General features: G+C 33.6%; 1 protein-coding gene and 1 long non-coding RNA gene across 2 annotated transcripts in view; one reads left to right on the forward strand and one right to left on the reverse strand.

Moving 5' to 3' along the window:
- Nucleotides 1-21916, forward strand: part of LOC105832213 — a 275864-nt gene that overhangs the window by 83719 nt on the left and 170229 nt on the right. The window contains 1 exon segment of the mRNA XM_036292296.1: nt 9719-9805. Within this exon segment, the coding sequence (XP_036148189.1) occupies nt 9719-9805 (87 nt within the window).
- The window catches only part of LOC105840998, a 38170-nt gene continuing 31176 nt past the window's right edge, over nt 14923-21916 (reverse strand). Inside the window, exon 2 of the long non-coding RNA XR_004964703.1 lies at nt 14923-17998. This is a non-coding gene — a long non-coding RNA (uncharacterized LOC105840998). The remainder of the gene's footprint in view (nt 17999-21916) is intronic.

Below are 21916 nucleotides of genomic sequence, written 5' to 3' on the forward strand. Positions count from 1 at the left end.
AACAAACGGACACAGTAACAAACGGACATAGTAACAAACGGACACAGACCAAATGCGCACGGACCAAATGCGCACAGACCAAACGGACACAGTAACAAACGTACACAGTAATGAACGGACACAGTAACAAACGGACACAGTAACAAACGGACATAGTAACAAACGGACACAGACCAAATGCGCACGGACCAAATGCGCACAGACCAAACGGACACAGTAACAAACGTACACAGTAATGAACGGACACAGTAACAAACGGACACAGTAACAAACGGACACGGTAACAAACGGACACAGTAATAAACGCACACAATAACAAACAGACACAGTAACAAACGGACACAGACCAAATGCGCACGGACCAAATGTGCACGAATTTATCACATGGGTTGCGACTTTTCAGGGCACCCCTACCGACGGGGTGGGTGCGGGAGGGGGACAAAGGCCTCCCTTGCACCCTCCCTTGCGCGCGCGCGTGTGTGTGTGTGTGTTTGTGTGTGTGCGTGCAAAGCATTCTCTGCACCACATGGGTTTGTGACTATGTCCGTTTCGCACTGTGCGTATTTGGTCCGTGCGTATTTGGTCTGTGTCCGTTTGTTACTGTGTCCGTTTGTTACTGTGTCCGTTTATTACTGTGTCCGTTTGTTATTGTGTCCGTTTGGTCTGTGCGCATTTGGTCTGTGTCTGTTTGATCTGTGCGCCTTTGGTCTGTGTCCATTTCGCACTGTGTCCGTTTCACTCAGCCCGCTGTGTACGTTTATTACTGTGCGCATCTGAGACTCACTCGTCCAATTTATGTGATTGTACGCAAATTGAAGTCGAATCTGACGATGTCTAAGTGTAAAGCGTTCGACACACGATACGATTTTTCATGCTAGATCGCATACGAGGCATCTTAATGCGCGTCCTGATTGGCTCGGATGATTATGTCACCAATTGTAAGCCAATGAGGATACGTAGTATGACGCCTCGTATGCAATCTCGCATGAAAAATCGTATCCTGTGCCGAAGGCTTAAGACTCGGCACTTGCACACGAGAACGAAGACGAAGGTCGGCTCCAGGTAGCAAGGTGTCGTATAATTGACGATATTTTTGATCTTTTTTATGACAAAGCAGATGCGACATTTGTCTTATCTTAACGACGTCATATATTGACGTCAAAAATACGTTATTATTTTCATATTATTGACGTCATTTTTAAGAAGCTAGTGTCATATATTTGACGGCATTTTATTGTTATTTTTATGACGAAACATAGGTTTTTAGATTACATCTAAGGCTGTGTTTCAAAATTGCTGTCAGTACCAAACGTCTGTAGTATACGTTACGAAAACTGTAGATCAGTACGCAGAGAAAAAAGTTTTTCTGGATTTAATAAATTTTCTTTAAGTCAAACAAATTTGATCATTGGTGTACGCCAATAAAACTGATGTTTGAACTAACAATCACAATTGTTTAGACTTTTAAACAAAATAATTGTTTGTTTTAAATAAAATATTTTTTAAAAGAATTTAATTTTCTTTGATATAAATTACAATGTTATTAAACGATGAAACAATATTTGAGCACATATTTTTCTTTCAAAGAGACAGAAGCTTGTGACTGAACACGTGATTACTATTGTAGCGTGCGCGCCGCGGAAATGAAAGACACTTTTATAACTGTAAAACCAAGCAGCTTTATTAACGCGTCCGACAAGGCTCGAGACCGAGATTCGACTCGTTGTTTATACGCGTCGTCAAGCGCTCGGTCCAGGAAATCAATAGTATTGATCCGTCTTCGAACAGCTGAGTCGCGGTCGCGGAGTATACCGGGCGACGCACGCAACACTGCCCCCCTTCTTCTAGATTGTCGTCCCGACAATCAGGGGAACAGTTTTAGCGCTTTCCGCAGAAGACTCCCTCGGTACCCGGACGATTTCCTGCTCTTCCCGAGCTGCTGCAACGGGTTCCCGAGCCACGTCCACCGAAGTTCTTCGCCCCCTGCAAGGACTACCACGGGCATCCTCTCACGCCGAGCTCATCCAGCTCTCACGCAGGATCTCCCGAATCCTTCTGCGTCCCCGTGCTCCACTCCCCTTGCGACACTGTCCCTCGACGTCGGATCTTGTGCACTTCTTTCTTCTCTTTTCAGGATCGGGGGGGAATTTATCTCCGTGGACCCAACGCTTTAAAAAGCTTTCCGTCCTCTGCCTCGGCATTTGCCCTAAGTTCCACGGGAAAACCACGGTCAAAAACCGTGGATGAGACAGTCTTCTTCCCTACAAGTAGCGACCTCTTTCCGAAAGAGATCCCTCTCCATCCGCCCTTCTTTTATAAAGAAACTGCTCTCCGAAGAGCAACTGAAACACACAAGAAAACAAACAGAACAAAAACACAAAAACATGAACTAAAATTAACTTCAAAACGGTGTTAAAATTAGAATAAACCCCCCATTTCGTATTCGGGCTCGGATTCGTATCGGTTCGGTTTGAACTCGCATCGGCTTCACTCCCTCTCCATGAAAGGAGCCAAACGGTTTGCATGAACGACTTTATTTCTATGAAATCTCCGAATACAATACAATACATCATTCAATTTCTTGACTATCTTCCACGGACCGTCCCAAGAACTCTGCAACTTAGGAGCTCTTCCAGGAACCCGTCGAGGATCGAAGAACCATACTTTCTGCCCTGGTTCGAAATTTACTTGTCTAGTCCGTTGGTCATACCAAAACTTAGCATTTTTGGAGCTAATTGAAAGACGCTCTCGAGCGAAACGATGCATCAAATCTAATCTCTGCCTCAATCTGAAAATGAAATCAATCCTCTCTTCTTTCTTGGAAGAAGGAGGGTTGCCTCTAAGAAGATCCAGAGGCAAACGTAAGTCTTGTCCCAAATACATTTCCGCAGGAGAAGCTCCAGTTGCTTCCTGCTTTGACGAACGAAAAGCCAAAAGATAAAGTGAAATTCAACGATCCCAATCCTTCTGGTTTTCAGAAATGAATTTCGCCAAATAATCAAGAATTGTGCGATGTTGACGCTCGACTTGTCCATCAGACTGTGGATGAAGAGGAGTCGTACGCGTCTTCTTCATTCCTAGAAGCAAAGACATCTCCTTGAAAAGACTACATTCAAAATTCCTTCCCTGATCCGTGTGAAGCTCCAAAGGAATTCCGTGTCGAGAAAAAACTTGATCCACAAGTGATCTTGCAATGGTACTAGCTCTTTTATTCTTTAAGGGAATAGCTTCTGGCCATTTAGTAAAACAATTCACCACTACTAGGAGATAGGAAGAAAAAGGAGGTGATGGTGTCACTCACACTTCATTAATTTATTTAAAAACGGACGTTTGGAGCGAGGGGCGAACCGTATTTTTCACAATCTTACGGAGATCTTGACACGTCCCGATATTAGCAAATCCGGAAATCTTGCGCGCGATCCGACGGAGATCTTGTGCACGAGGCAGAGGACGTTCGCGGGAAAGATACGGGCACCCGCGCATTGACGTGATGCACTCACACATTCACACGAATACGCGAACTTAAGAATTGACATAAGTTGCCGAATTAGGGATGGAACAGAAGTGTATCCCCGCAGCTAGGATCGGTGGATGACGCGAGAGATCTGCGGGACGATCCAATGTCGGTGCCGCGCTGCAAGAGACTGATTATGCTTTTTCGTCTTAGGACAATCGTGATCGCGGAGGAAAAAAGGGGCAGCAAGGGAACTGATTTCGAATAGCGCCGTGCGACTAGGTGCATCGAATGAATGAACTACAATGAGCACGATGGCTGTCAGCAGCTCTCACTACTCGCATAAAACAGCAATACTCGATAAAACAGCAAAAAAAAGTTAAAATTCTAATGAAACTGTTCTAGTCTCGAACACATATATTGTATATATATTGTATATGATTATCTTCTTATTTTCACATTCTTTAGCCGTCAAAATATGTTGCCGTTGCCCGACTCTCACTGCGAGAAAGTAAATGTGAATTAGAGTGTTGTTTTTTTGTTTTTTTTGTTTTTTTTGTTTTTTGTCTTTTTTTTAACTTTGTTTTGAGAAATTTTATGGCTTATACAGGAATGCTTATAAATTTTATAACATATTGGAATCAAACAAAAATCGTTTTTAAAAAATTAAAAATACAAAGAAATTAAAATTGGAAATAATTCTTCGAATAAAAAAATAACAAAAAAAACAAAAAGGCTCTTTAATTCACATTTACCTCTTCGCGGTGAAAGTTGGGCAACGGCAACATATTTTGACGGCTAAAGGATGTGAAAATAAGAAGATAATCATCTATAAAGGTGTTTTGTGAAGATTTATGTAATCTTTATAAGCAGGTAGAGCGCATTAAACTGAACAGAAAAATCCTTACCGTTTTGCAATTTTTGCATAGTTAACGAGTTATTGACTTGTAAAATTTGCTGTATTAGCCCGGCCTACCGGCAAATGCAAACGCGCCGAGCGCCCGGCCGCCCCCTCTCCCCAACGCTTGAGCCTTGAGATTGTTAGGCGCGCGGGGGCAGTTGTTACAACAAGCGGCAATGTCTACGCACGAACGACGCGTAATCCTAACTTTTCCCTTTGAGTTATGATAGTTCCTTACTTTTTTAATAAAAATAAAATTTTCTAACAAAAAGTATGTGTGTACGTGTACATACATGTGTACAAAAAAATATCAGTTCTAATGTTTAAAGAAACAATTACTAAATTAATTTTTTTTATAAATAACGATTATTTTTAATAAAAATATTTTTTGATGATAGTTTTAAACATCATAAACTGTCATTATAAATTTTAAAGAAGTTGTTATCATGTACTCGAAAAAAAATTTATACTTCTTCAAAAAACATTAGAAAATTTTATTGATTAAAATCAAAATAATAGCCAAATAAAATTTTTGTTTCAACTTTATATTCTTAATTAAAAATTAAATAACTAGGATATTTATTACTAAAAAAGTTACTAAAAAATATAAAAATATAAAAAATTGTAAAAAATCATAAAAATATAAAAAAAAACTTATGTATTGTAAGTTTTATATAAAACAGATTCTGTTTCAAGTAAAAAATTATTTGCATTAAAAGAATTCCCAATGCTTATCGGAGGCTTATCCATTTCTTTTAAAAACAAAAGCGTGGTCAACCAAATTTGAATATTTTTAATGAAAGCATTATTTGACCTCGCAATAGATTATTATATTTTGTAACGTATAATGGTGTAGGGTACTGGCTAGTATTTGAAAGTAATCGCGGTAGATGCAAACCCGCACAGAATTACCTTTCTTTAAAATAAGGTAAAAAAAGGGCGCCAAGTGTATGTGCGTGCCTGCGTGCATTATATACTTTTAAGGAAAATGCTATTATTTCACGTAATAATATTATACAAAATAATTTTAATTTGGCATTACAAATGTATGAAATTTTAATAAAATTATGTTTTCCCCAAAAAGAACAAAAAATATATTTTCTCTACTAAAAGTAATGATATGAAGAAAAAGCGCCAACTATGAAATTGGACGTTTATACAAACTAGAATGTCTACATTAACAAACATTTATTTGTACAAATATTACAAATAAATATTTTACTACAATCGATATTATTTGAATATAAATAAATATTTTACTACAAAAACTTAGCGTCGCTAAACCGAATAATTTATTAGCTCTCTTTTTTCTTTTGTGCGTCCATCTGAATTTGTGTGTGTGTGTGTGTGTGTGTGTGTGTGTTTAGTATATAGTATACAACTTCGTTTATCAGGAAGCGATTTTTAATATCTCAATCTCTAGATCTTATGCGTGCATACGTTCTCTCTCTCTCTCTCTCTCTCTCTCTCTCTCTCTCACACACACACACACACACACACACACACACACACACACACACACACACACACACACACACACACACACACACACACACACACACACACACACACACACACACACACACACACACACACACACACACATATACGCACGCACGCACGCACGCACGCACGCACGCACGCACGCACGCACGCACGCACGCACGCACGCACGCACGCACGCACGCACGCACGCACGCACGCACGCACGCACGCACGCACGCACGCACGCACGCACGCACACACACGTATGTGTATAATTATATACGTATACGTATATAACGCCATTACGATTTCGATTACAAAAAATTTTAATTTTAACTTGTTATTTTAATATGTAAGTTAAATTGTAAGAAAGCGATTTTGTATTAAAGCTAATTTTTCGATTTAGCGACGCCAAGTTTTTGTAGTAAAATATTTATTTGTATTAAAATATTTATTTATAATATTTGTACAAATAAATATTTGCTAATGTAGACGTTCTAGTTCGTATAAACGTCCAATTTCATAGCTGGCACTTTTTCTTCATATCATTACTTTTGTAGAGAAAAAATATTTTTTGTTCTTTTTGGGGAAAACATAATTTTATTAAAATTTCATACATTTGTAGTGCCAAATTAAGATTATTTTGTATAATGTTATTACGTGAAATAATAGAATTTTCCTTAAAAGCATACACGCACGCACACACGCACGTACACTTGGCGCCCTTTTTTTACCTTTTTTTAAAGAAAGGTAATTCTGTGCGGGTATCACATATTTCGCAGTGTTAGGCATCTTAAATCCATAAAACTATGATTAACTAACTACAACATGTTTAAACAATGCAATATTTGATACACATTTTTCTTTGGATATTTCGAATGTCAAATTCAGTTTTATTTATAGCAATGTACATTGTTAAAAACCTGTACAATGTAGTATTTGGATTAAAAAATACACAATTTATGTGTGTATTTTTAAAATTGTATTTCTAAAACTAATTTTCATTTAAAATTATTTTTAATTTTAGTTATTCAAAGTACAGCAAAATCAACAAAATATTAAGTAAATGTTCAATATAATAATTATAAATAATTAAACAATAAATAAACACTAATGAGTGTTTGGAAGCTAATGGTGGACACTTTGAGCACTTGTTATAAGAAGCACTTATTGTTATAATGTTTTATCGTTTTATAATAAATAAATTTAATTACTAATGAATTTTTTCTTACTTTGCCTGATAGACAAATCTTTGTAAGTCCTATAGCGGTAAAATTTTTTTCGGTAATCGACAGTTTTGGTAGCCACCTGAAGAATTCTATCGATAATTATTAGCACTCGAAGCTGTAAGCTGCGAAATAAGAAATTTCTTTAGTTAAAGATACAAATTCGAAAATTTTCTAAGTCCCGTCAAAATGGAAATACTGCTCGGTAACCGACAGTTCTATTGAAAATTTTGGTAGCCTTCCAAAGAATTTTATCGATAATTATTAGCATTAGAAGCATTTTTTAATTTTTAATAACAAAGAGTTAACTTCACGCATTCTCCGTCACTGACTTTCTTTTGTATCCCCGCGCTTGTTGACTTATTACAATGATGAATTAGGGCGAAACTATTTACCGCATCGAAAAATAGTATTAGACATTTCTTCTTAGATTTTCATTCTCTATCGCATGGTGCTAAGCAAATCCAATGCTTTTGTAACACCCTGTATAAACAATATCATAGGTACTGAATACAAGATAAGTTCTTTCACAACATCAATAACACTAATTGGATATTTCCACAGCACAAAGCATTTTATCTATCCGTCTCATCATCAACATCAAAATAGAAAAAAACCCAGTACAGGCAATTCAAAATCGAATTAATTTTTATTCAAAGTTTATATTTAATGTAAGTTATTTAGATTCAGAGTCATCACAACATTTTTGCAAGTAAATGTAATGAATATTAATCTATTGGGTTGGCAAGAAAGTAATTTCAGTTTTCTCATACAGATAGTCTTATGTTTGCGGTGTCATTCGACAAAAGAAAATAATCAGAACGGTAATAAAAGAACGTCACCGCAAACATAAGACTATTTATAAGAGAAAATCGAAATTACTTTTTTGCCAACCCAATATATTTATTACATTTACTTGTAGAAATGTTGTGATGACTCTGCATTGACTCTCTGAAGTTTTTTGATGATACTAGTGCTTATGCCAAGTTCGTATCTCCAACCGTTTTCGAGATTTGCATGTTTTAAAATTTAATTAATTATTTAATTAATTAATTAAATTTTAATTAATTAACTTGGGATAAGCACTAGTATTATCAGATGTCTTTGAATTAGTTAATTAAATAAATAATTAATTAATTAATTAACCCTTGTATCATGTATATCTCGAGAACGATTAGAAATACGAACTTGGAATAAGCACTAGTATTATCAGACGTCTTTGGATTAATTAATTAATTAATTCGAAGACATCTGATAATACTAGTGCTTATCTCAAGTTCGTATCTCCAACTGTTCTCGAGATGTTTTACATGTTACAACGAACGGGACATTTCCTCCTCTTGTCTCTCTCGCCCTTTACATGCCTACAAGGTTGACGACAACATATTTTACATGAAAATTTTGACATTTCGACTTTGCGTCGTGTTATCTCCTCTCGTAAAATACGTAGAAGAAAAATAAAAGCAGTTTTCTTATACAAATCGACCTCAAGCTTTTGATTGAGCTTAGTTAGAACTCAATCGATTTAGCCGTTTCTGAGATCCGATAATCTCGGGTGCTTGCTTGTCGCGTACTCGCGTAAAGAACACGGTCGGTCTTGCGCTGCGTTTTCACTCGGCGCGAGCCACTACCGTGTCTCTTGATTCTGTACTGTAGGCTATTTACAAATTAAGCATTGTAAATCCAATCTTGTGCTTTGCATGAATACTGAAAATAATTGATTTCACACAGTTTTAAATAAATTAAAAGGTAGTAACAAAAACCTCATGTAAAGGTACATTTGTAAAAGATTCTTTAAAGATTTTGTATTCTTTCTTTATATGTTTAGATTTTATTATTTTTTCCAAAATAATTATGTATGATATACGATCCCGTAAGGTTACAGATTTATACAAGTCAAAGAAAATATGCCGCTTGTCGATTTTTTCATCCAAACGATAGTGAGCGCCGTTAAAAGATCCTAACAATTTTCTCGCGCGTGCCACATAAATTTCTGTATGAGAACACGCTTTCTAACAACGATTCTTTAACGCTCATTCCTTATGTGTTACATTAACTCTTTCGCATCTTTATTCTCCTCCTCGGCACTGATTTCTATACTTTTTCCAGGAATTACAAATATTAATTTATCATAATTTCTGTAAATTCTATCATTCACATATCGAGTGTTTGGCATAATTATTTTCTCAATATTTTTTTATTATGCATTAAAAAAAATTGTTGACTAAATTTTTTAACTTTATTAAATTTCTTCAAGTATATAAATATTTAAATATTAAATTTAATAATTTTAAAAACTAAGTTTAAATGTTTAATATAATATGTTAATATTTATTTAATACATTAAATAATAAATATTAAATTAGAATATGTAAACATTTTAATATATAAATATTTAAACTCTGCATAAACTAAATTTTAGTTAATATTTTTTTGTGGTGTACTTTTATTCAAATGTATGTATACTTTTTGTGGAAACAAGTCTATTTAGTATTTGATATTTCTTTATTTTATTTTCAAATTAACAGAAATATTTATTTTCAAAACTTGAAACTATTTTTTTGTACAGAAAAGTTAACTATTTTTATTACTAATCATTGACAAAATTTGCAACCAATTGAAGCTGTTTCTGCGTTTTTGTATATGTTCTAGGTTAAATTACTTCCCAAGCAAGAAATATGTGTGCCACGTAAAACAAACCAGACTAATCAACCTTTTGAAACTACGTTTAGATTACAGGTAAGAAAAAATACCGCCAAGTTTTTCCCAATTAATATTAATTACAATCAGTATTGATTTGAATTTATTTTATTAATTGTGAACAATTTTATATATCTCATAAACATACATTTAACTATTTTGTTTTTATTTCACAGATGTAAAAAATATTAATAAATTGCAATTTATTTTCACTTAACTTAAAATATAAATATGTATTTTATGATTTTTTAATTTAAATTCTATACAATTCATTTTTTAATGTTCTGTATTGTATTGTTCTTATATTGTATCTTTTAGTTTCGAAAAATGTTTGTAAATAAATAGTATATTGTATATTTTTTATATTTTAATTATCCAGAAATAGATCGAAAATTGTTTGTCAAAGTTTATCTATCATCTCTCTGTATGTTAAAAACAGAGACCTGGATCGATTGAAACCGATACCAATCGGTTCTCGGTCCTTTTTTTTCTTTTCTTGTAGTGCAATGATTTTATGGGGACAATTCAACTCAGCCTTTGTTTTTTCTACACATTCAATTAATTAAATTGTTATTAAATATTATTAAATACTATTAATTACTATTATTATTTATTAAAAACCGGAAAATTAGGAGCCGAAATCGGAAGCAAAAAAATCGTAATTTAAACGGTTTTTGGTTTTCTTTATTTGTCAAGAAATTAGAACCCGTTACACTGAAATTAAACCCGTACAGTTTTCAAATATTTTAAACCGTAACTGAAACCGAACTATAAAGGTCCAAGTCCCTGGTTAAAAAATGAACTTTTTGTATAAAATTAACAAGAAAAATAATTTTTAAGCTCAAAGAATTTAAAATCAAAACAAAAATTAAATAAAGACTAATGAGCCTTGCAAGTTGTTCGTGTTAATATGTAACTCAACCCATTTTCGCCTGATCGTCCATCGCTGGACACTTGCGTATTTTGGCCGCACCTCACGAGAAGGAAATCCCGTAATTACATTTCTAATGGTAAAAAAGGTTCCTCTTTCCATTTCTGACATTAGTTTTAACGCACAAGGGGGGGAAAGTTCTTTCGATATTGCAATCGTAATTCTTGTTGACAGAATTTTTCTTTATACAGCCAAAGAGGTACAACCAAAATTCCATAAAAAGTCTGAACTCCGCAAAAGCTATAGGATGACGTCATAAAATATTTTTCACATTTTCACATTGTCACCCCTCTTCACCTCCACCTCTAATACTTTTGTAATTCCACTCCCAAACAAATGATGAAAATGAAATTCAAATTGAAATCCGAAACGAGCATCTTCGAAAATCTAAAAAATAAAAACGGAACAATTTCATTATTCTTTTCAATACTTCAACCTCCACCCTCTAATTTGGACATGCAAATCTACTTTAAATGGGGGTCGGGAGAGAAATCTGATTTAAAATGTAAACTGATTATCATATAAAACACAATAGAAATTAATAAATTTATTTACGGTTTTTAGACAAAAAAAATTCTGCCAACAAGAACTGCGATTACAATATTGAGAAAACAGTCGATTCACTTTTACTTCCATTGAAGCCACCATATTGATTTTTCCTGGGTTTGTGTGTTAAAACTAGTGTCAGAAACGAAAAGAGCAACCTTTTTTACCACTAAAAATGTATTTATGGGATTTATTTCTTGTGCGGTGGCCAAAATACGTAAGTATTCGACAATGGATGATGAAAATAAGCTAAAATAAAAATGAACTAAAGGCATAACTTAAATCTACAAATTCTCAAATGTTTTTTTTTTTACTTTTAGCAGATTTCATGTTTAGTGATAATCTTGTGGGGTTTTTGCTGTTGCTCTTCATAACTTCGAACCTCTGCGGATATTTGGAATGTCAGGCGAAATGAATAAAAATGCGAAATTAACGAATTAGTTCAAGTTTATTCTGGCATACATTTACATTAACTGTATATAGCGTGTTAATGGTGCCGTTACGATTTACTTATGCGCCCCTATGTTAATTAATTTATTATTATGCAAAGAATATTGTATTTTACCGGAAGAAGTATGCCAAAATAATCGGATATTTTCTATAAATTTTAGTTTTATTGCGAAAAAAACTGATAATATTACAGGTTGCTTATTGGATACCATTAAAAGTAAATGCGTTGTTATACCATATTCCAATGGGCATAAGAAATTTATCATACCTCTCGTTAATCAAGAAGTCGGCATCTTCTTTTGCTATTTTTGTTGTACAACCCGCTTTATTTAATTTTTTGTACAATAGAACAATTAAGCGTTTCTTATTTTTATCATTAAATAAAAAATTTTCTTGCGGAAATGTTATTTTCGTATTTCTGTAAAAATTAATTTCGCGGCCTAAGTTTGTATTTTGACGGCGTAAGCATTCAGCTGATTTTGTATAGTACGTAGAACCATTATCTGGATATCCATCGAAGACAATATTACACTTTCCTGTGGTTGCATTGAAACCTACTGTTTTTTTTCGCTTTTTAATCATTTATTTTGTAAAAAGTTGTTAGCTTACACTAATCAAAGTATTTTCCCTCGGATGTTACTACTTTTTCCCACCTATCTGGCAAAAGCTGAATCCCACGTCGAAAGAACCCATACAGCACGGAGAGCTCCCGGGGAGCTCCCGAGGAGCTCACAAAATTTTTCATAAGCTTCATTTAAGCTTCCAAAAAATTCACACGGAGCTGCTATGTCCGCTTTTGAGAGCTCCTTGAGAGCTTCATTTGAGCTCGCAGGCAGTTTATAAATCATGTTTTCAGAGCTCCCTGCGAGCTTCAAAGTAATTCCCGGGAAGCTTTTATACAAACTTCCTGAGAGCTTCATCTAAGCTTGCAAGGATTTCAGAAATTGTTTTAAGAAGCTTCACGGGAATTATTTTAAAGCTCGCAGGGAGTTCTTAAAACATTATTTCTGAATTCCCTGCGAGCTTAAATAAAGCTCTCAGGGAGTTCTCAAAAGCAAACATAGGAGCTGCCGGAAAAAATTTTATTTTTATATTTTCCCAATTTTCGGAAGCTCTCTCTGAGTTGCGAAAGCCCACGAACTCTCTTCGTGTAACAAAAACAATATATATTACACTTTGCTGCTAGTGAAGTACTAACTGCTAGGTAAGCCGTGAGTGATGGTTTTCTTTTATAAGCCTTTTGGAGTAAATTTTCTCACGAGAAGGAGGAGCGCCGTGCCTTCGCTTAGTGGCAATCTTGCAAACTACTTGCGGCTATATAACTATACATGCAGTACATTAATTTCCCCGATATGTTCAATCCCTGGGAGCTTCTTTTGTCGAATTTTGTAAACTTCTCGGGAGTTCAGCAAAATGAACTTCCTGGGAGCTTGTTTTGTCGAATTTTGTAAGCTCTTCGGGAGCTCAGCAAAATGAACTCCCTGAGAGCTTGTTTTGTCGAATTTTGTAAACTTCTCGGGAGTTCAGCAAAATGAACTCCCTGGGAGCTTGTTTTGTCGAATTTTGTAAGCTCTTCGGGAGCTCAGCAAAATGAAGTCCCTGAGAGCTTGTTTTGTCGAATTTTGTAAGCTCCCCGGGAGCTCAGCAAAATGAACTCCCTGGGAGCTTGATTTGTCGAATTTTGTAAGCTTCTCGGGAGCTTAGCAAAATGAACTCCCTGGGAGCTTGTTTTGTCAAATTTTGTAAGGTTTTCGGAAACTTAGCAAAACGAACTCCCTGGGAGCTTGTTTTGTCGAATTTTGTAAGCTCCTCGGGAGCTCAGCAAAATGAACTCCCTGGGAGCTTAATCGGAGCTTTGTGTATGGGAATGCCCTGTCTTTTGACGCTATCCTCATCTACCTATTTTTGAACTTCCTCGTAATTACGGAAGTGTGTATCTTCTAAGGCGTGTTGCATTGACCGGAACAAATGATAATCACTTGGGGCAAGGTCCAGAGAATACGCTGGGTGAGGGAGGACCTCCCCAGTTCCATCAGTGTTTCTTTCACCGCCAATGCAACGTGGGATCGAGCGTTGTTGTGAAGCAAAATTACCTTTCGGCGATTTGATGCTACTGACGGCCTTTTTTCCATTAAATTATTATACAAATGCTCCAGTTGTTGTTGGTAACGTTCGGTAGTAATTGTTTGATTGGGTTTCAAAAGCTCATACAGCATTACACCCTCTATATCCCACCAGATGCACAGCATGGCTTTGTGACTATGAATATTCCGTTTTGGCGTCGACATTGATGGTTGGCCAGGATCAACCCATGATTTTTTGTGTTTAGGGTTGTTAAAATATATCCATTTTTCATCCCCCGTTACAATACGCCACAAGAAACTTTTTTTTCTGTGCCTCGCAAGCAAAGAAATGGTGAGGTTTAGTCGATTTGCAATGGCGTTCTCGCTCAGTTCGTGGCAGTCATTTTCCTTCTTTGTATATTTTCCTCATGGCATGTAAACGTCGGGATACTGTTGGTTTGTCAACATTGAGCTGTTTAGCTAATTCTTTAAACGTTTGAGAAGAGTTTTCATCCAGCAAATTTTGCAATTCAGAATTTTCAAATTTTTTTGATTGACCTGGTCGTTGCTTGTCATAAGGATCATAATCGCCACTCTTGAATCGTCGAAACCAATCTCTATACATAGTTTCGCATGGTGCAAACTCACCATAAGTTTGTGTAAGCAATCGATGAGTTTCAGCTGCAGTTTTTTTCAAATCGAAGTAGTGTAAAAGTACACATCGGAAAAACAAATTGTCGCGGTAAAAAATCAAATTTTTAACTTGCTCATTCGAGGCACTGTTTAAATTAAATATGGCGCCTTTTGACTGGAAATTAGTGGCAGAGGGTCACTTTTCAAAGTGACATAAGTGACATCCGTACTAAAGTATAAACATCTAGATATACCTACAATCGAACAGCGGGTTTCAATGCAACCTCCTAATACATAGGTAACATATTGCTTTAAGATAATATCAATAGTGCTATTTATTTGCCAGATTACTCTGTGGAGGAGAAATCCGCCGTCAACAACACAAATAACATTAAGAAAAGGTAGCTGTGAAATACTTTTAAAATTATCATAAAAAACAGATTTTCTGGTTTTTCGCATATCTGCATCGTCAAAAAGTGAAAGAGGATAAGGTACAAGCTCGTATTTTAAAAATTTATTTATATCTTTTTACGTTTCAATGTTCAATGAAATTCGTTGAAAAATTAAAGTTCGATTAATTGCCACAATTTCGTTATTTATTTTAATTGATGAATAGACCGCTTTTAAAGATAGTACTTTATTTTTGTTTTTGAATTTAACTGTGTCGAAATTTTTACCAACAATTTTATTTAGAAAAGAAATGCCGATTTCTAGTGCTTTATGACAATTTATATTGCCGCCAACAACGCCAGTGCTTGTAGAAATAATATTAGTTGTTACAGAAAATGGATCATGAACTTTAAAAAATTCTAACAATTTTTTTGAATCTGCAATGTCTCTAGATATTCTCGACATACTTGTATCGATATGCTACTCAGAAGTCGAATACGATACATTACAAAAATTTTCCATTATATTTGAAATTTCTACCAATACAATCATACATAAAATCCATTTGTATAGTACGCTGTCTGTTATTCCGCGACTATGTGTTAAACTACCGCTGATTTTCATTGATTTCATAAGCATTTGCTCGATAGTCATATCTGACCAAATACCTGTCCGATATTTATCTGTGCGTTTAATTATAAAATGACCTTTAATTATAAACAACAAAATTTATCAAATTCAAAAATATCCATTACATTTTCAAGTTCAAGCATATCTTGTAAATATAAATGGTTTGATTTCACATATAAATTGTGTCCGCTTACATGAAAAAATAGCAACATTTGTTGCATACATTTCAGATGTAGCGGCCAAATTCCCGTTTTTTCTACTTGTATAAATTATTTCACAATTTCCATCATTATAAAATATTTAATCCATAAGAGAACCGTTGGTCCATTATTTTTAAGTAATTGTAATTGCAATATAAACTTACTTTTAATCTGTTGAAAATCATCGTTTTCAATAAGAGTTCCAAAATCAGTCTGATCCATTTTACTTAACAGTTCATTTAATATCTTTAATTCAATTTCAGAAAGATTTAGAGAAGATAAAATGATATCTGCTAAAGCATTTTGAACGAGAATATGACCTCTAACTGCTCTTGAAAACGCGTAGATAAAATTTTTTCAGCTGCGTTCTCGGCGTATATTTCAGAAAGAGCTTCTTTTAATCCCCTCCCTTCCATAATAAAACTAATCAAGCCAAGAAATGACATTAATGCATGAAAATCACAAAGTTTGACAATTACTGAATTTAAATTGTACTCATTTTTAGTTTCATTTGAACAAGCTATAATTTTTCGAACTTTTAGATAAAGTGGCTGATCAAATGTAACAAATGTATACCGTTGATTATTATCTTTACACCTTCGATCGGCTTCAATCAATACTGTCAAAATCGTATTATAATTATTAGGCGGTGCATTAACAAATGGTAAAGGAATAATTTTAGATAAAGCATATTCGCGCATTTTTGCTCCATCCAACCATTCCAATCAGTCATTCTTCCTAGTTTCGCGTGTTTTCCATAAAACCATAAAAAATCAGTATAAGTTATTTCAAAGTTTTGCGAAATTTGATTATCGATATTAAAATTTTTTATTACAATATTATTGAGGCCTAAAGAATTACGTTTCTCAAATTGCTTAAGATTAATGAAACCAAATTTACCGATTTTATGTGCAGACGGAATATTTTTTAATTTTTTAACTTTTTTATTGCATGTGACTGATGAAGAAAGTGTAACACACATTATACCGCCCATAGCATGAAAAGTATTCTGACCATCGATGGTATTTGTATTATGACCAGCATTGTTGAAAACAAATTGGAGATAAGAATCGTTAAGATTATACGGCTGAGGGTTTTGCACAATTGATGCCTGAAAAAGTAAAGTTTCACTGTATGACGAGCAATTCCGATATGAGCTAATGAATTAATAAGGTTTCTTGATGCATGTTTGCTGTGTAACATGGAAGACAAGCCTAACAAAATTAGCGATATAAATAATGTATGCAGAGACCCTATTATTCCATTTACAATCATCAGATTTTTTATTACTTTTTATGAGAATATCAAGAAATAATTTTAAATTAGGCGGCACATTGGAATTAACGTCTTTTAAAAAACAATTTGGAGCAGGATAATTTTTAATATCATAATAATGCCCTCGAATATCTTGAAGAATTATGTGTGCCACATTTCAATTCTCCTACGTTCCTCTTCTTCATTTTGTAATCGGTTTTGATACCAGTCAGAAAGAATTTTACCTCTGACGTCAAAGAAAGAAATTATATAATCATTCTTCACAGCAACAATAATAATGTCATTGCCGAAACGTTTGCGCAATTTATTACAGATAAATCGAAGATCAAGTTTTTTTTCTGTTTTATGGTGTTCAAGAATATATCTTAATGAAAATTGCCATTTGTCGGCATTTTCCAATAAGTAATTAATTATAAATTGCATAGTAGTAGACATTATATCGGAATAGGAATATTAGTCGGTCCTGGAATATTAGTCAGTCGATAATTATAAAATCGCGTCATACACCGATCATGGTAACGCGCACGCTGTTCTTTTAAGTCCGATACATTATTTAATCGAGAATATATCGTTCCGTACCGTTCATTATTATCCGATACTGTTATACCATTTATTGTTATCAGATTGTTTTATAATAGTCTCTAAAATTTTAATGCCAGTATCATTATTTGCCACAAGTCGAACTACAGAACGTTTATTCTTTGATGCATTAGCTATGTAATCGTCTGATGCTATCACTGCCACAAAAGAAACAAAAATAAAAATTACTAAAATAAAAATTTCATGCTTCACTACTTGTTCGTCTGTTACATGAGGTAGATGCTGAAGCTTTCTTCAATGTTGCTTTAATGTTAGTTTCTCGTAGATATAACGTGTGGTAATTGAGATGGATGTCAAGTGATGTACATTTTTTTAGCTGCACATGCTTTTTGTCAAGACAAGGGGTATATAAGGACAATTACAATCCAAGAGATCTCAGTATCGGAGCTCCTAGCCCTGATGATGTAAATTGCTGTTTGCGAAACATCGGTGCAACGCTGTAACGTAGGACGCAGCATGTATCCGGAAGCCCTTTCTATTGGAAGCAACGTCAATGGCCGTGAAAGCTTTAAGTCTAAAAAAAAATTATTCCATTTGTTAAGAAGAAAAAAACGTACCTACACTGAAAAAAAGATTAGTAACACGAAGTAAAATCGAGTTAACTGAAACTAAATTTCGGGGTTGTATATAGCCAACTAAGTTACCCCGTTAGTTGAACTAAATTTTTTTATTCTTTCAACTTGTTTTTTGTATGAAAGCAACTGAAAGTAAAGTTTAATCAGCTAGTGACTTATGAAGGTGACTCACTGCATTGTTGAAGTGTTAAAGGAACATACTTATTTAGTCAAACATAGTAGCATTTATTGGCAGAATGAAGTAACATATACAGTACAAGGGAGTAGTAATAAACAATTGTTTCAACTATTCCGCAAGTAACTACAACCCTGTAAAGTTATACTATAGAATGTATCAAGGACAGAGCACATTTTACCTTTTTCTTTAGTTGAATTGGTAAATTGTAGTGTTGCGTAGAATAATATTACATGTTCTTTAGCCTTTTTTATAGGTTGCGCGAATTCGTATTAACTATTGATTAAAAAAATGGAAACGTTAATCTATCTCATTCTCCAAACAAAAATAGCTCCATTTATTTTGCAATTAAATCAATTTTTATTTTTAAAGTCCGACCGAAACCACTTTTTTTGTTTCGGCCGAAAACGAATATTCGGTCTTCTCTGAATTTCGGCCAAAACCGAAACCGAAAACCAAAACTTTCGAAAAAATTTATAAAATATTATATATATAACTTAAGAGAGTGTTGAAAAAATGTATATTTAATATTTAAGAATTCTGTTATCGAATAAGCTTTTTATCAGTTATTAAATAAGCTTTTATTTAAGAATGTATTAATACTTTATTATTTATTATATTTTATTACAATATAAATGTATTTTTTACAAAAAACAAAAACATCTTTTAAAAAGTCAACTTTTTAATAGAAATTATATTAGATACACTGCATAGTATAACAGTAAAGTTATACATCACAGTTTTATTATTTAACATTATATTAAAACTTAATAATCAAAGTTAAATAATTTTATGTTGTAACAAAAATAAAGTTTCTCGGCATTTTTTTTCAATAAATTACTGCGTCTATCTGCATAAATCTGCCCAGCAGAGCTAAATAGTTGTTCGCTTGCTACAGAAGTCGGCAAAGCTGATAAATATTTATTTGCAGCCTTTTGTAATTGTTTGAATGAAAACGGATAAGAGATAAGAGATGGTGCAACTGCTGGCAGCGCTGGCATCGATGTCAGCCGACAGTTCGACTGACACCGAAATTAAGCCGAAATCTTGATTTTTGGCCGAAACTAGCCGTAACCGAAACCGAAACCGAAACCGAAATTTCGGTCGGACTCTATTTATTTTCAACTATTTTCAATTATTTCGTTAAGTTATACTAATACTATCAAAGTTTTCATTTCAAATAATTGTACAGCTAAGTCTATTTGCTTTTAAATGGAATTAACAAAGAGAGTGATGGAATAATCCAGTATTACAAGTATTGTAATCGAGTGTATGGTTAATATCACAGTATATACTTTGCTTCTCTTAATAAAGAGAGTTTAATACAATTTACACGCTTTCCAAAGCTTTAATATTTTGCAAAACATGTTAACTGTATTAAGAGGACTTTATATATATATATTAACCCATACACAAGTATATTATGATATTAATCTTATTCTTGATTGAAATACTTGTAATATTCCACTCCATCACTCACTCTCTTCGTTAATTTTAAAAAGCTAATAGATTTAACTGTACATTTATTCGAATTAATAACTTTGGAATTTATTGCGTAATGAAATAGTTTACATAAAACATTAAAATTGGTTCAGTCGCTAAGCAATTGGAGTCTTTTTTTGCAGAATGAAGCAAAAGCTTTTACGAAGCATGTTTTAAGAGATATTGTTTTAAGGTCAATAATATAATAAATATGAAACTGTGATGGATAAGAAATATATAACATGCACATGTGTATAAAGATAGTATATTCTCCAAAAATTATTGCAATACACAGTTAAACTTATTATTTAAAAATATCCGTACGTTTTTTATATTCGTACAATGTTATATATTCGTACAATACGCATACCGTTTATAAATGTAAGATGTAACACAGTCTCTATGTTACAGACATCAGTATAAATAAAATTGTGCGCGCGCATTGGTATTAAAATACTTAATTAATACTTGACTTCTTGAATTAATATTGTTACGATAGCAATGACATATTACTAATATCTATATAAGAATACGAATCAAAAAGTATTACATGTTAACAAGGAACGCAAGTTTCCCCATCAGGCAAAATATGTATATGCAAAGGTTTATTATAATTTAAACTCTTAAAAGTACGAAGATACCATTCTGATGTATCATCTATTGAAAATCCATGCACATGTCTAATGAAACTTTTAGTTTTCATATTCAAAAGAAGAAATATAATATCACGTTATATAGGATTTAAAAAAAATTCCATTGACTTATTAAAAAAAAATTGGGGACAGAGCGAGAATCAAACCAGCGACTCCGCGCTTACGAAATTAGAGCTCTGTGCGCTCGGCTACGAGCGGCTCTGACGATAGGTCAAAATTTTCTGTACTTAAAGATATCGGAAATCTTCAAAATCGATTTTCTCGAGTATTTTTGAGAAGCGCATCGTACTGCTTTAGGAAATTGAAGTCCGGGTACTGATCTTCAAATCCTATAAGTATAAAAAGAATCGATGACCCATGACCCGTAAGGTCCCCTTGTAAGAGAGGTCTTTGAGATATCTCATTGAAGAGTTTCATTTAAGTTTCTTGAAAATGTTATCCTTATGACATCAGCTAAATGATATCAGCTTAATGTCTCATAAAAGGTATCACAATGCTGTCCGATCTTTAAGCCGTTCATGCGCGTCGTAGTTGACTCAGAAATCAGACAACACTATAACTATGAGAGAGTAACACTTCTGAATGAGAGATCGATTTGATATTCAAAAAAATTATCATAAAGATAATGTTTTCAAAAATAACGGTTTGTCTACAATTACTGCGCACAAAAAATGCACAAAATCTAAATTCATCATGTACTATTCAATTTTTCTTAGAATATATGATCTATATAGTTAACCATCTAATTAACCATTTAAACGCTTCAAAGTATTAATGCTAAATAGATCGCAATTTCCATCAAATTATTAAGATTATGGAAAAAGATAAATTTAACAATGAAATTAATAAGTAAATAAATTAATGCTATCTATTTTAATGTTTTGCAAAATTTAATTGCTTTTATAAAAAATAATATAATTGCGTCAGTTTATAACATATAAATATATGTAGACAATAACAAGTAACCATATCGATGAGTCAATTTGGCGTAGCAGATAGAGTACAAGGTTCGTCATTTTAAGGTCCCGGGTTCAAAACCTACCAGCGGCAAGTAAGAATAAAATAAAATAATATAATTTAAATTTAATTCATTAATAAAAATTTGTCCTAAATTTAGTATGTACTGTTGATAAAAATAATTTTTAAAAAATAAAATTTTTATTTTATATTTTTATTTCGTCAATCATCTATCGAGGCTCCATGAAGCCTCTACTAATGATCCACAAAACATTCGTCAGTCATCCATCGAGGTTCTGTGAAGCCTCTATTAGTAATCCACACAATGTCTAATAGACCTCTTTGACGACGTCTAATGGAGGTCTAATAGACGTACGCAATGCGGAACTGTGGATTTCTAATGGCTCTATATTGGACGTCTAATGGACGTCTACTGGAAGTTCAAACTTCCATAGCAGACGTTTAATAGAAGTTTATTGGAGGTTTCATTTCTATGTGGGTTGTTTGTTAAGACGACATAAATGACAATAATAATTAGATCGAAAACTTTCATGAAAACTGAAAAGCGTATGAATTCCGAGATTATCACC

This window comes from Monomorium pharaonis, chromosome 9 (assembly GCF_013373865.1).
Source record: "Monomorium pharaonis isolate MP-MQ-018 chromosome 9, ASM1337386v2, whole genome shotgun sequence".
Lineage (NCBI taxonomy): Eukaryota > Metazoa > Arthropoda > Insecta > Hymenoptera > Formicidae > Monomorium > Monomorium pharaonis.